Consider the following 15275-nt stretch of genomic DNA (forward strand, 5'->3'; position numbering starts at 1 on the left):
AGTCCATATATATTCTTATGTTGAGCCACTTCTTCCCTGCAAAGTGGATAAACAGAGGCACTGCTCACAACTTCTCTCATTAGGAAAAATTTGCTTCAACACTGTCATTCAAGATCATCCCAAACAATGGCTATAGTGCAGCCACCATCTATTTTTGTCTTGCAAATCATATTTTTTGAATGTAACTGACTTCTGAATTGCTCTCTGCCGTATGGCTTTGATTACAATTTGATTGCTGTTTTCTTAATCTTGCTTCTCAGTATTGGAAGTAGCAGCAAATGGCCCCAGCTTCTTCACCTCCTATGCAAAACCTTGTCAAAATATTTGTTGTCTTTTTCACAGACATTCTCATACCTGTTATTCAGGCATTTCATGGGATGGACAAATCCCACCCAACTGTTATTATAAACAAACAGGACAGATTGGACTGACTGCCATCGTACAGTCCCTCCAAAAACAAGGACTCTCAATTAGTTGAACAGAAGTAAGAAACCTAAGGTGTATCATTGGCTGGGAGGCCATGTTGGAACCACTGTCAACGTGTGCACTTATGAGAGCAATAGGTGCCACTTGGGGGAGGGGAGTGTTGCTCAAAAATGGTCAATAAGACTTTATTCCCGGGAATACCAGGGACACCTCTAGGACTATACTTTTTGTTTGAAATCCTCCAACTTTATTCTTTTTCAAAGTTGTTTTGCTTATTGCATGGCCTTTGCATTTTGAAAGGAATTTTAGTACCATTTCTTTGAAAAGACCTGTTGGTATTTTTGATTGGGATTATACTGAATTTATAGATCAAGTAGGGGAGAACTGACATCTTAACATTATTAAATCTTCTAATTCATGAGCCCAGTATATTGGCATTTATTTAGATCGTTATTTTCTCTCAGCAAGTTTTTATAATTTTCAATGTAGAGGTTTTGCACATTTTTTTCAGCAGTATGCATAAATATTTCATGTATTTGATGCCATGGTAAGTGGTGTTTATTGTATTTTACTTTCTCATTGTTTATCAAGAGCATACAGAAACACAATTGGTTTTTGTATTTTGGTCTTGTATCCTGCAACCATGTTATGCTTATTAGTTAATTTTTGAAGATTTCATCAGATTTTCTACATAGATCATTTTGTCTCTTTATCAAAATTTCATTTTTCTTCCTTTGCAGTTTGAATGCCTTCATTTCTTTTTCCTGGACTTTCACATTGGTTAGGACTTCCATTAAGTACATTGTTGAAAAGAAGTAATGAGAACAGACATCCTTGTCCTGTTCCTTATCATAGGGAGAAAGCTGTCAATCTTTACCATTAAGTATGATATTAGCTATAGGTTTTCACTGATGTGTTTTATAAGGCTGAGAAAATTTCTAATTCAAGTTTTCAGATTATGAAAAATCTGGAATGGATGTTGGATTTTTTCAATTATTTTTTTCAGCCCCTCTTTAGATAATCATCTATGTGCATATGTGTGTGTGTTTAGCCTGTAAATATGATGAATTACATTGATTATCATGCTTTTTTAATATAATTTATTGTCAAATTGGCTTACATACAACATCCAGTGCTCATCCCAACAAATGCCCTTCTCAATGCTTATTACCCACTTTCTCCTCTCCCCCACCTCTATCAACCCTCAAGTTTGTTCTCTGTATTTAAGAGTCTCCTATGGTTTGCCTCCCCCCCCCCCCGTTTGTAACTATGAAATTAAAAAGAAAAATTTTTTTAATGTTTATTTTTGAGAGAGATGGAGAGACAGAGTGCAAGCAAGGTAGGGGCAGAGAGGGAGACACAGAATCGGAAGCAGGCTCCAGGCTCCTCACTGTCAGCACAGAGCGTGATGTGGGGCTTGAACTCATGAACCCTAAGACCATGACCTGAGCCAAAGTTGGACACTCAACCAACTGAACCACCCAGGTGCCCCTTTATAAAAACTTTTTTAACATTTATTTATCTTTGAGAGAGAGAGAGAGAGAGAGAGAAAGAGAGGCAGAGAGAGAGGGAGACACAGAATCTGAAACAGGCTCCAGGCTCTGAGCTGTCAGCACAAAGTCTGACAGGGGACTTGAACTCTGGAACAGCAAGATCATGACCTAGGGCGAAGATGGACGCTTAACCTACTGAGCCACCCAGGCGCCCTGCATTGATTCTCATATGTTATTGCAAACTTGCATCCCTGGAATAAACCCCAGCTGGTCATACTACTATTTTTTAATATATTGTTTGGTTCAATTTGCTAAAATTTCATTGACAATTATTGCATATATGTTCATGGGGGATATTGACCTGTAGTGTTCTTTTCTTATAATGTTTTTGATGTCAGTGTTAGGGTAATGCTGCCTCACAAAATGAGTTGGGAAGTATTGCTGGATCCTCTGCAATTTTCTGGATCTCATGTGTATAAAATTTTTACTGCTTATTCTTTAATGTTTTATATTATTCACCAATGATGCCATCTGGGCTTAGGGTTCTTTTGGTGGAAAACTTTTCTTGATTTTTTAACTACAAATTCAATTTCTTTAGTACATATAATAGTACTCTTTTTGAGAGAGAGAGAAAAAGAGAAAGAGTACAAGCAGGGGAGGGTCAGAAAAAGAGGGAGACACAGAATCTGAAGCAGGCTCCAGGCTCTGAGCTGTCAGCATAGAGCCCAATGTGGGGTTCGAACCCATGAATTGCAAGATCATGACCTGAGCAGAAGTCAGACGCTTAACCAACTGAGCCACCCAGGTGCCTTAGAACTATTTATTTGAATATTCATATAGCAAACCAAACAAGCCATTATTAAAAAATTAAATTATATCAAGTTAGTATTTTTAAATATTAAAACATTGTACTTTGGGCAACAAAACTTTATTTGGAGAGTGTTTTAAATCAATAGTTTTCATTTTTTAAAAGAAAAAATTCATTTCTTGAAGTCAAACTATCAAAAAAACTCTACCTTGGAAAATTACATCTTTTGCAAGTAGTATGCAAACTGATGGCAATAGACTGTTGTGTGGCATGATGCAACTTTCTAGTCCATTTTACTTTTTAATTATTTTTTAAGTTTATTTATTTATTTTGAGAGAGAGTACAAGCAGGGGATGGGCAGAGAAGAGGGGAGAAAGAGAGAGAGAGAAAGAGAGAGAGAGAGAGAGAGAGAGAGAGAGAGAGAGGACCCCAAGCAGGCTCGGTGCTAATAGGATGGACCCTGAAGCAGGATTTGGTGTCTGGAGCTGTGAGGGCATGACTTGAGCAGAAATCAAGACTCAAAAGGCTTAAGGGGCTAAGCCACCCAGATGCCTCTCTGGTACATTTTATTTTTAAAATACGAAGCCGCTGCACAATTCCCTGGGAGCTTAAAGTCTGGTAAGGGACTCTACCAAACCCCGGATTGTAAAGAACTTTAGACAACTGCAGACTTTAAGGGCCTGGGGCTCAGGTTTTGCTGGTGGTGATGAAGCCCAAGTTCTCAAAGCACCAAAGAGGCCCCTGTTTTATTTCTTTAGGCCAAATGACTAAAAGAATCTCACTTGTGCAGCGTCCTGGAGGGAAGTACACAGCCCAGGGAGCAAGAAACACAGAAAGCGCAGTCTGGACTGTATTACTTCGTACGGCTCCACAGTTGCCGAAAATCCTCTAGCCTTCAGTTCCGGGAAAGACTCGGTTCAGGCTTTGGCTCCTAGAGCAGCGGCGAATCGCGCGCTGCTGCGGCGCGCGGCGCGGGTCTCTCCGGGCGGGGGCGCGCGTCGGGGGCGTCGGTGACGCGGCGTCAACCGCCCACCTCGCCGCTTAGCGCCCGGCAGGTCGTTGCCGCCGCCTCAGGGCGCAGAGGCCCGGCCTTTCCGCCCAAATGTCAGTTTGTAAAATAGCAAGGCTGGAGTCTGAAGGGTTTGCAGGCTTCCGCCTTGAAGGAAGTCTGGGAGGCTCGGCATTTCCAACTCTTTCACCTTAGAGCCCGCTTGGCCAAGGCAAAACCGCCCAGTAACCTGGCTTCCAGCGGCCTGAGCAGGTATTCTAGCCACTGGGAGGGGAGGCGCCTTCGGTCCTTTCCTCAGCGGAGTGTGAGGGTTTCTGTTGTGTTCTCTGGCAAAAGCGGCAGCTGTGCCTCTGTTGATGCGAAATCTAAGAAGATAATCCTAGCTTCTTCTCTGCCCTATGTCGCCCCCTCCCCATTTCGTTGTGTACTGTATCATTAAAGCGTTTGAGATGAATCCTTGAAGGGAGACCAGAAAACGTTTTCTTTGTGGTAGAAGGTGCCTGATAAACTTGGGCAATTTTGTGGTGATCTACTCCTCCTAGGATAGTTAGGATTAAATGAAGAAAATACGTAAAATCCCTAAATATTTCTTGTAAATACAAGCGTTTAGTCCATGTAACCTTAATTTTTATACGCGTGTGAACTTCATGGGTCCATTTATTAGGTTGTTTGGTTGCACCTGGTGCGCGGCCCGTCTTTTTCTCAATTGGTTTCCTGAAGCAGCGGGCGTCTCTGCCTTCCTGTCTGTCACCGCAGAAGTTTCCCTGGTCCTGCCTTAAGTGCACGGGAGCATTTACGCGTTAAAACCTATATCCCCTTGTTTACTCAAGGATATCATTCCAGCAGTTTCCCTCCATACCAATCAATACATTTTGCTTTCTACTGGGTCATTTCCATCAGCATATGTATTAATTTCCTACGGTTGCCTAAACAAGTACCACAAACTGAGTGGCTTAAAACAACAAAAAATTATCCTCTATTTCTGGACGCTGAAGTCTGAAGAGTGTGGCAGTGCTGGTTCCTCCTGGAGGCTCTCGGGGAGGATTTGTTCCGTGTTTCCTCCCAGCTTCTGGTGGCCGCTGCGAGTTGGTGTCCCTTAGACTCCTTGCTCTCATCTTTGCCTCTGTCTTCACATGGTGGTCTCCCCATGCGCCTGTAGGTCTGAGTTTCTTCCAGGAAGCACACCATTGGGGTTGGGGCCCACTCCAATCCAGTTTGAATTCGTCTTGGTTCCATCTACAAAGATCTTATTAACAAATAAGGTCACATTCACAGGTTCTGGGGTTAGGACTTGAACATATTTTTTGGGGGGAGAGGGCATAATTCAACCTACAACAGCATACAAACATGTTACTTTTCTCTTAAAAAATCTTCCTTTTGCCCATATTTCTGGCATTCACCTCCGTCACTCTTAAAACTGTTGCTATCCTTTAGGTCACGAATGACCTACCTCCTTGTCGCTAAATCCGGTGGTTAATTCTTAGTCCTCAGCTTACCTGCCCAGCATTTAACGCAGTTCATCATTTACTCATAAGTTTGTTTTTTTTTTTCACTTTATTTTCAATACATCCTCTCCTGGTTTTACCTTCTGGCTCATTGATCAATCATTCTTAAGTCTTTTTTGCTGGTCCTTTTCTCTCAGACCTGATGCTTTTGATGCATTGTCTTTGGCAATATAATTTCTTTGAAATTCTTTTGATGCTTTTCAATTTTGTAAATTAAATTTTAGTTTCTGTATCACTTATTACATTACCTTTATTTAAAATATTATGCCACTATTAATAGAAAAATATAAATGGATATATTTTCCAACAGGGGACTTTGGCTTATGTTCTACAATGTATATATTTATTATTGTCAACAGTTTCCAAAACCATTGCATTCTTCAAATGAATTTTGAGTGACATGACATCAAATAATCTTTCCCAATATTTATTTGACTATGATATAAAAATTATGTTTGACAACTGTTTTCAATTAACTATGTAGTGTTTCATTACAACAATAAAGCAGTTGTACAGTTTGAAAATGAAAAATTTTCAGTGTTGTCAGAAGATATTTTTGCTCTATCATTCACTACCAAGTTAAAAAAAAGTATCGATGAATTGTGCAAAATATTATGGATTTTTCATTTTTGAGTATTTTCTGTTTGTTTTTTCTCATACGTATTTGAGGCATTGTATTGCTGTTATATATATGTGTATATATATATATAATGTGATATATATACTTTTTAATTTTTTTTTTGTAAGTAATCTAAACAGTAGATTCTTCTCCAGCTGTGTCATCTCTTGGTTAAAATCCTAATACATGTTCACATATAGAAATATTTGCATTTTGGAAATCCACAATTATATCAATAATTTTTATGTGCTTTCTGTGGTTTACCTTAGGGATTGTGTCTGAAATAATTGAGAAATAATTAGCTTGTAAAAATGTTATTGCAACTGATTTCATTTATAATGTATCATATAATATTTATTTTTTGGTTTTTATTTTACTTCCTAAAATAGTCTATTATTTGGTGTTGATATTTGTATTTTGCATAAATGTGCTAACAGGATGCCATTGACTTTTTCCATGCCAAATAAAAAAAATATCTATTATTAGTCTATTAAAATTTATTAGATGACCCTCTCTATACTAGGTACTACTTCTCCAAAAATTTAATCATGTTTATATATTGTCAACAAATGCAGGCCTATATTTTCCCAATTTTCATAGGACTGCTAATTGTTTAAATTCTTTAAAATATATTAATTTTTAATACTGATGATGTGTATTTTACTTTATTCATGTTCGAGAATATGTGATAAATGCTGCTAATCTTTGCATCCATTTTTATTCTTCAGCTAGACTCTGCATCCAAAGAGCTTGCAATTTAGACAAAATATAGATTCCTTTAAGAAGAAATTTTATTTAAAACTTGGTGGCAATTGAATTCTTCCTCTTTTTTAGGTTATATGCTCTTTCCTTCTGAAAACTTTCAAATTTTTCTTTTTGAGGCTTTTATATTTATTTCATTAATTATGTTTTGTTGTTTATCTGTTTCCTTTTTGGTATTTTGTGAACACTCTTGATCTGTGCTTTCTACTATCCTTAAGTCTGAGAAATTTATCTTTATTATTTATTCAAATATTTCCTCCTGTCCATTTCATATTTTTTTTCCTCACTGGATCTTCTTTTATCTGGTTTTTGATATTTGTATAATTCTTCTACGTATCTCTTATTTTCTTTTTCATTTCTATCTCTTTATCATTTTCTGCTGCTTTCTGGCAGAATATCTCACTCTGATCTTCCATTTGCCTAATTTATTCTTCAGCAGTATTATTCTGTGATCAGTTATGTTTATTACATTTTTCGTTTGTAGTATTTCTACTTGGGTCTTTAAAAAAATACTCATGTACCTGTTTTGTGTTGCTAATATTCTGTTTGTGTGTATTTGTATATTTTTGGTTTGTCTTTTTTTTTTTAACTTTTTTTAAAAGCATGTATATATGTATGTATATATGCATGTATGTATGTATTTATGTAATTTCTACACCCAACATGGGGCCTGATCTTACAACCCTGAGATCAAGAGTCTCATGCTCTTCGGACTGAGCTAGCCAGGTGCCTCTGGACCTTTTCTTTTAGTTTTCTTTGTTTCTTTGTTCCTTTCTTCCTTTCTTTCTTTCTTTCTTTCTTTCTTTCTTTCTTTCTTTCTTTCTTTCTTCTTTCCTTTGCAAAGCTTGTATTTTTCAGGTGTCAAGTTATTTTTGCCTGTGAACTCATATGTCTTTGGGAGTGTCAGCTACTCTTGTCTAGTAATCTGTTACTATGAAATGATCAAAAAACAGGCCACAGTTTATGTCCCTCCCATCAAATTTAGGGAAATTTTTTTTTTGTGTATTTGTTTCCTAGGGCTGCCATAACAAAATACCACAAACTAGGTTGCTTAAAACAATAGTAATTTATTCTCTTACAGTTCCAGAGTCTAAGAGTCTGAAATCAAAGTGTTTGCAGTGCTATGCTCCTTCTAAAGGTTCGAAAGAAGAATTTCCCTTGCTTTTTCCTAGCAAGGATGCTGGGAAAATTTAATGTTCCTTGGCTTGTAGCTGATTTACTCTAGTCTCTGTCTCTGTCATTACATGACCTTTTTCTCTATACATCTGTGTATCTTTGTCTTCATTTGGCTTTCTTATAATGATACTAGTCATTGGATTTAGGGCCCACTCTAATCTAGTATAACCTCATCTTAACTTGGTTACATCTACAAAAATGGTATTTTCAAATATGGTCATATTCACAGGTGCCAGGGGTTAGAACTTGAATATATTTTTGGGGGGGACCCAGCATGATTTTGGTGCTGCCTTGATATTACTCTGTTGTTACCCTGGGTCTAGGCTATTATTCCTATGCAAATAATGATAGATATAAAACTCCCCATCCTAAATACTCATACATAAATCAGCCTTCAGTCACCTTTAAGGATTTCTCACAGGCTTTTTTTCTTTTTCTTTTTTTTAAATTTTTTTTGTTGTTATTTGTTGTTAGGAATGGTTTCCTCTCCATTTTGTGATTTCTGCAGTGCTGGTTTTGGTATTCACCATCTTTACGGCAATTGGTAATATTGCCCTAATTTTTAATCTGAAATCTTAATGTTTTATTTACAGGGAGGAATACAATTTTTTCACCTATAATTTGGAAGTGAAGTAAAATAACAAAATGAAGTCCGCAAAACATCTGTCAGCCTCTAGTAATAAATTGGCAAATGTTTCAGATTTAACTTACAAAAAAGGAATATTTACTTCACCGTTGTCACGTAAACCAAAGGAAAAACATAGTGCAAAATTAGTACATGATAAACTTGAACCAATGGTCTTAGGATCTCCACCAGCAGGGGAATCCATCGTAAGATATGCTTTGCCCATTGCATCGAGTAAGACAAAGGAGTTAATAGCAGAAGATGAATTGATCAGGAAAATTACCAAACATCTAAAGATGGTAAGACACTTGTTGGTCTTTGTGTTTAGGGTTTCCATGACCATCCCTAGGCTTAGAGATTTGCTAGGAAGGTGCACTAGACTCAAAATATAGACCTACTGATGGCTAAGATCTAGTACAGTGAAAAGATACAAAGCAAAATCAACAAAAGGAAAAGGCTTATGGAGTGAAGTCTGGAGGAAACTAGGTCCAAGATTCCTCTTCCTTTAAAGTCACACAGGATGTGCTTAATTACTCCCAACAACAAATTATGACAGAACATGTGAAATGTTTTTTGGAGAAGCTCATTAGAGACTCAGTGCCCAGGGTTTTATTGGGGGTTGCTCATCTAGGTATTTTGCTTAGCATGTACCAAAATTCCACACTCCCTGAAGGAAAGCAGATGTTTAGCATAAACCACATTGTTTGTACAAACAGTTTAAGGACAATGAGCCACTGTTATCAGTGAATGATGGGAACACTCATGAAATTCAAGTTCTGAGGCAGCAGTCTAAGGCCAACCTTGAAAGCAGATCTTTCTAATGATAGTCCTTTCTGGCTCATTCCTGCTATGTTAACTCTTCTCAGCACTTTAGAAACTTTAGCTCTTAGTGTTGGGAAAAAAAAAAAATCTCCTTTTTCTGAGTTTCTCTTTGCACAGTGATCCAGAATTGAATTATGAATGTACCACATACCAAATGAGAACAATGAGGGAGGTAGCACAAATATAAAAAGAATATAGTTTTGTCAAATTTCCAAAATACAAGTTTGTTCAAAGTTTGAAGGGTTAGCTCAGAGAATTTCCTTAGAAAATTTATTGCTCTCTAGTTTACATTTCTATTTTGTCGCTTCTTTTCAAAGAAGAAATTTGAGTCCCTCAGATTTTGAGGAAATACTTTGGTGATAAGTGGAGTTGATGCTTCAACTATTCATAGATCGCCTTTTACATGTCTATGAACACAGAAATGGGAGTCATAGGGACTTTCTTACAGAGTAGAGTTGAGGACTGTTTCTTATTATTTCTTCAAGGTGATATGAGATGGGATGTGAGATGGAAAGTTTAAGTTTATGGCACTGGTAGAAAGAAGTCTTATTGCTAAGAAGGTCCTGACATGTTTGATTAAGTGTTTTTTTACACTTAATAAATTTACATATAATTTACATAAAATTATTAAAATAAAAATTTGCTTTGATTTACTCATAGGTTGTTTCTACTTTGGAGGAAGCCTATGGATTTAGCATTGTAGATGGAGAAAAATCAGTTGTGAAGCCTGAACATGAAGAATTAACTTTATCTGTAAGTGTATATAATCCTAATGTAGAAACATTTAACACTGAAAAGGGTTAAGATTTTCTTTTGGAGTCCATTTATGTTCTCAGAATGAATTCCCATCCATGAAAATGACCTGGTTAGGGAACTTGAAAGTAGAGTATTGATTTTTCTATCCTCTGCTAACACTTATCTTAAAGTTTAATTAAGACCTATCTGTATTTTAAACGTATTTTTATTGCTAGTGCCTGTTCTGTTTAATTTTTAAACATTTGGTTACTTGTTGGTTTTAGATGTATATTCTTTATCATGTTAAGAAAGTGTCCTTCTATTTGTATTTTGCTAAATAAAAAAAACCCAAGAATTTATTGAATTTTAACAAATATCTGGTATATATAAATTATGTAACTCTTAAGGTGGTTAAGTGTGTGGTTCTCCTTTAACCTACTGATGAGATGAATTATTTTACATGTTTCATAATATTCAACTGTACTTTAATATACTTGTAGAGTATTATTTTTCTATTTTATAATTATTTTTGTTAGTTAGGGATTGAGTTTGGCTCCATGTAATAAAACACCTATGTTGAGTCTTTCAATTCATGAACATTGTATGACTCTCCATTTGTTTTGGTCTTGTTTGATTTCTTTCATCACCATTTTGTAATTTTCATCATACAGATCCTGTACATGGTTTGTTAGATTTTATACATTAATATTTCATGTTTTTTGGAACACTTTTTAATGGCATTGTATTAAATTTTAGTTTCCACATTTTGTAAGTAGTAGATAGAAATAATGATTGATTTTTGTATGTTGATCTTGTATCTTAAACAACCTTGTTCAATTTTTTCATTCTAGTTTTTCTATAGATTTTTTGGATTTTCTACATGGACAATTATGTCATCTTCATATAGAGACAATTTTACTTCTTTCTATCCAGTCTGAATGCTTTTTATTTCCTTCTCTTGTGCTGGCTCTGGCTTCAAGTATTATATTTAATAATAGTGATGAGAGCAGATATCCTTGACTGATTATGACTGCTAATTTCAGACAAGAGTGGAAGTTCAGTTCCCTGGTTGGTCTCAACATCATCACTCTGGTGGGGGAATTGGATGGCTAATTTTCACTGCCACATTATTTTTTAGTCCTATCGACACATGGATAGTGGGTGCAGCTTATTCTTGGTGTTTGGCTCAAGTAGGATAGGCATTGTCAAAAAGGTTTTGGTTATGCTAGAGACCCCCTTTTTACAGTCCTTTGGCTTTTCTTAGTTGTGTGTTTTTTTTTTTTTTTAAGTCTGTGCTTACTGGAAGTTCCATGAGTCGGGCTTTTCCAGTGTCCCATCCATTTTATATATAGGTAAAAAGAAAACCTAAAGAATTCATGTATTCCTCAAGTTTTGAGATCTCTGCCTTTCTCTTTCTTCCTTTCAGAATTTGCCTGTGTTAGTTTGTTGTATTGTCTATGGATTTTAACTGTAGGAGGGGTGATTAGAGGAATGGGCCTAGTCCATGATGACCAGAAGTGAAAGTCCAAAATTATTTTTTATGTATATTTATTCTATTTGCAGTCCATCAAGCTGAGTTTGTGAGTTGATGTTTTTCATCAAATTTGGAAATTTTCATTCATTATTTCTTTACATATTTTACTGCCTCTCTGATCCTTTTTTATGAGACTCTAATTACACATATATTAGAATGCTTGTTACTGTGTAAGAAGTTACTCTCTGTTCATTCATTTCAATTTTTTCTCTTTCTATGATTCAGTTTGGGAAATATATGTTATTCTATCTTCAAACTAACCGATCCTTTCTGTGGTGTCTGATCTGCTGTTAAACTCTATCCAATGAAATTTTTATTTCAAATATCATAATTTTCACATTTAAGATTATCTTTTGGTTACTTTTTAGGGAGTTTTATATTTCTCCTGCTATTATCTATCTCTTTACCTGTCTACCAATATTTTTCTGCAAATTCTTTTATCAGTAACAGAGTTTTAAAAATCTTTGCTAATTTTCAGTATCTGGATCATCAGTGTATTTGCTTCTACTATTTTTCCTTTTGATTATGGATTGTATTTTCCTGGTTATTCATATGTTTTATAATTTTTTTTTAGTTGGATCCCAAGCATTATATTTAGAAAAATATTGGAAACTGTGGTACAATGTTTTATTTTCTAGAGAATCCTTACTGTTTCCTTTCTGACATTTAGCATGAAAAGCTAATCATTCTCATTCTTCTAAGAACTGATTTGAGCAGGAACTGATCCATATTTTAATTAAGTTGAGTTATTGTATGATTTGTCTAACCCATAATCGTACATATTGCTGCTTCCCCTCAGGGGTTGATTTATTTGATCTTGCAAGTATTTTAGCAGGGAAGAGTTTGAACTCTGATTTTAAATAGTTTTGGTTCACATTTTGGTTCATTCCTGGTAGAACTTCAAATACAATTACCACAAGAACATGCAGGATGAGATTCCTCTGGTTTTTAGTTCCTCCTTTTTATAGTTGTGTAATTGCCAAACTATAAAACATTTTGTTATCCCCAAAAGCTTCCTTGTATCCCACTTACAGTCAGTTCTTTCCTCCCACCCTGGCTCTAGACAAACACTGATCTGTCACTATACTTTTACCTTCTCTAGAATGTCATATAAATAAAATCATATAATATGTAGTCTATATATATATATATATATATATATATATATATATATATATAGCCTTCCCCACTTCATCATGTATTTGAGATTCATCCATGTTGTTCTGTATACCAGTAGTTTGTTTCTTTGGTGTGAAGAGTATTCCATTGTATGACTATCCCACAGTTTGTAATCCATTCACCAGTTAATAAACATTTAGGTGGTTGGATGCAGTAACTATTTTGACTGTTATGAGTGAAGCTTCTGTGGACATTGTGTACAAGTCTTTGTGAGGATATATGTTTTTATTCATTGTGGATAGTTTCTTTGGAATAGGATTGGTGAGTTATAAATACGTGTTTAACTTTATGAGCGATTGCTCATAAACTGTTTCCCAACATGGCGGAATCATCGTATGTTACTACCAGCTCTCTATGAGAGTTCTGGTGGCTGCACATTCTTACCAGAATTGGTATTGTCAGTCTTTTTAATTCTGACCATTCCTAATGGGTACATAGGCCTCCTTTTCTGCCATCTTTAGGGCAAAATTGAGATGGGGAGGAGTTTGGTAGAAGAAAAATGTTTGGGTTCAGTGATTTGCCTTAGGAGCTCTTCTCATTCTAGTCTATCTGCCAGCTTAAATGGCTGTCAAAGGCTCAACTGGTTTTTCTTCATACTCTGAATTCTGTTTGTCAGTGGTAGGCCTGCTTTTTGACGTGGCTGACTTGGCACACTTGGCACAACTAGGCCAAGTGCTCTTCTTTCTCCACCATGCTCCCTTTAGGTATGGATATGGCTTTGGTTCTTTGCTTATCTGCAAAGTGTTCTGTAGAATTCAGTTCATCACGTTTTCCTTATGTCCTCTCCTTTTCAATATCCTCAAGAAAAAACATAATAATTAGTAGGTGACTAACAGTCTGTATTATACTGGTATTCTACTTGTCTTACAGCACTGTTGTCATAATTTTTGATGATTTTAATATCCATGTAGAAGATCTTTCCAAATAATGTGGCCTCTTAGTTCACTGAATGATCATTCACTCTAATGATCTTATCTTCTATGTCAGCCACTAACCAACAAGATGATATCCTTTAGTCTTTGTCATAACCAATAACTGTTACTTTTCCATAATTTAAGTTTCAATCATCTTAATTTCTGGTCACTACCTCTTATATTTCCCACTTAGTCTGTCTAATATTCTGACTCGAAAAGTCCTTTGATTCCATTGGGAACTATAATCCATTGGTCCTATTACATTTTACTGTCCCAAATACTTCTTCTATTCTTACTTACCTAGCTTAAATTCCATGTTCCCTTATTATTATTGCTCCCACACATAGGTACTTAACTCTCTTGCCCTGTCATGCTTTATTGATTTTATTTTGTTAAACTGCAACCCTGATCAAATCAATCCCTATATTTGTGGCTTCTAAATCTGAATAGAAGATGGTTCTCAAGCATGTGTATAGTCTCATATTTATGATTAGTAACTCTAGTTCATTCATTTTCCTGCTCTCCTGAATGACTAATTCAGTTTTCCCACTCTTCTATATGGGTATAGATCTTTACCATGACAAAAAAAATATATGAGCGTATGAGTATGTTTTAAAATGTGACATCGAATAAGCATATTCCTCATGGAGAACACTCTATGAGAATCCTAACTGTTTATAAGCATCTAGATTTGTTTGTCATAGGTTGTCTCTGATTTACAAATCACCACTCTACTATAAAAGATTCAGTCATTGTGACTTTTTTTTTAAGTCATTGTAACATTTTAATCTGTCACTATTTTTTCCTCAAAGTCTTCATTTGCTTATTGAGGGTGAAAGACTATAGCTTTTGATAAGTATACTTATATTCAGAAGTTATAATTAGCGTTAATTTTCTAACACAAAGAGATATTTATAAGGTATATACAGAATTGCTACCTTTTTTTGGCTGCTCATAAATTTCAGGAGTCTAAATCTGGGATGCTTGATTTTCTACAACTATGTAGAGGAGAATGAGAAGAGATGCATAGTTGGGTATGTCATTCATGGGCCACTCCCCAGAATGTACTCTCTTCCACTTTCTGGGAGAATTTGCTAGTATAGCATTTGGAGCACAATTTCTTGTCTTATATGTTTGAAGGGACATAAATTATAGACAAAAATTATTTTTAAAAACAAATGTACTAAAATATAGATGGGTATGCATATGGGTTCTGAAATTAAAAGTAACTTTGTTTTATTCTTTTCAAAAGGTTGGGGATGATCTGAATTCATTCTTGATATGTTGTTCACAATTTGCAGCTCAGTTAGAAGAAGCAGCTAAGGAAGAACGTCATGTATGTATTCTGCATAAATTATCGAATCTAAAATATCATTTATTGTTTTAATTTAAATTATTGGTACTGTTAATAAATTTTATACTAATACATTTTATATTTATTAAAAATTGCTATTAAAATAATTATAGTGATAAAATATTTTAAAGCTATGTTGGTTGTTTGAATTTGGATGTAATATCATGTAGCAATATTAGTCTAGATACAATGCCTTAATGAGTTACAAAAGGCATTAGAAAGTATTATTTTTTTTTATTCTTAACATAGGCATTTAGATCTGTGAATTTTCCTTTAAGTACAGCATTGATAGAGTCATTGGTATTTTCATATTT

The 15275-nt window shown here is 35.3% G+C and overlaps 1 protein-coding gene across 4 annotated transcripts in view; it reads left to right on the plus strand.

The window, feature by feature from the left end:
• The first annotated feature begins 3755 nt into the window (after positions 1-3755).
• LOC123590305 (coiled-coil domain-containing protein 7-like) overlaps positions 3756-15275 on the plus strand; it is a 135103-nt gene continuing 123583 nt past the window's right edge. For 3 of the 4 annotated variants that reach the window (XM_045463313.1, XM_045463316.1, XM_045463315.1), the window contains exons 1-4: positions 3756-3988; positions 8392-8722; positions 9906-9998; positions 14860-14943. In XM_045463313.1, coding sequence (XP_045319269.1) covers positions 8444-8722; positions 9906-9998; positions 14860-14943 — 456 coding nt within the window. In that variant the 5' untranslated portion in view covers positions 3756-3988; positions 8392-8443. Of the gene's footprint in view, positions 3989-5170; positions 5267-8391; positions 8723-9905; positions 9999-14859; positions 14944-15275 lie in introns of all 4 variants that reach the window. The other variant, XM_045463314.1, reaches the window with a different exon arrangement.

Source organism: Leopardus geoffroyi, chromosome B4 (assembly GCF_018350155.1).
Source record: "Leopardus geoffroyi isolate Oge1 chromosome B4, O.geoffroyi_Oge1_pat1.0, whole genome shotgun sequence".
Classification (NCBI taxonomy): domain Eukaryota; kingdom Metazoa; phylum Chordata; class Mammalia; order Carnivora; family Felidae; genus Leopardus; species Leopardus geoffroyi.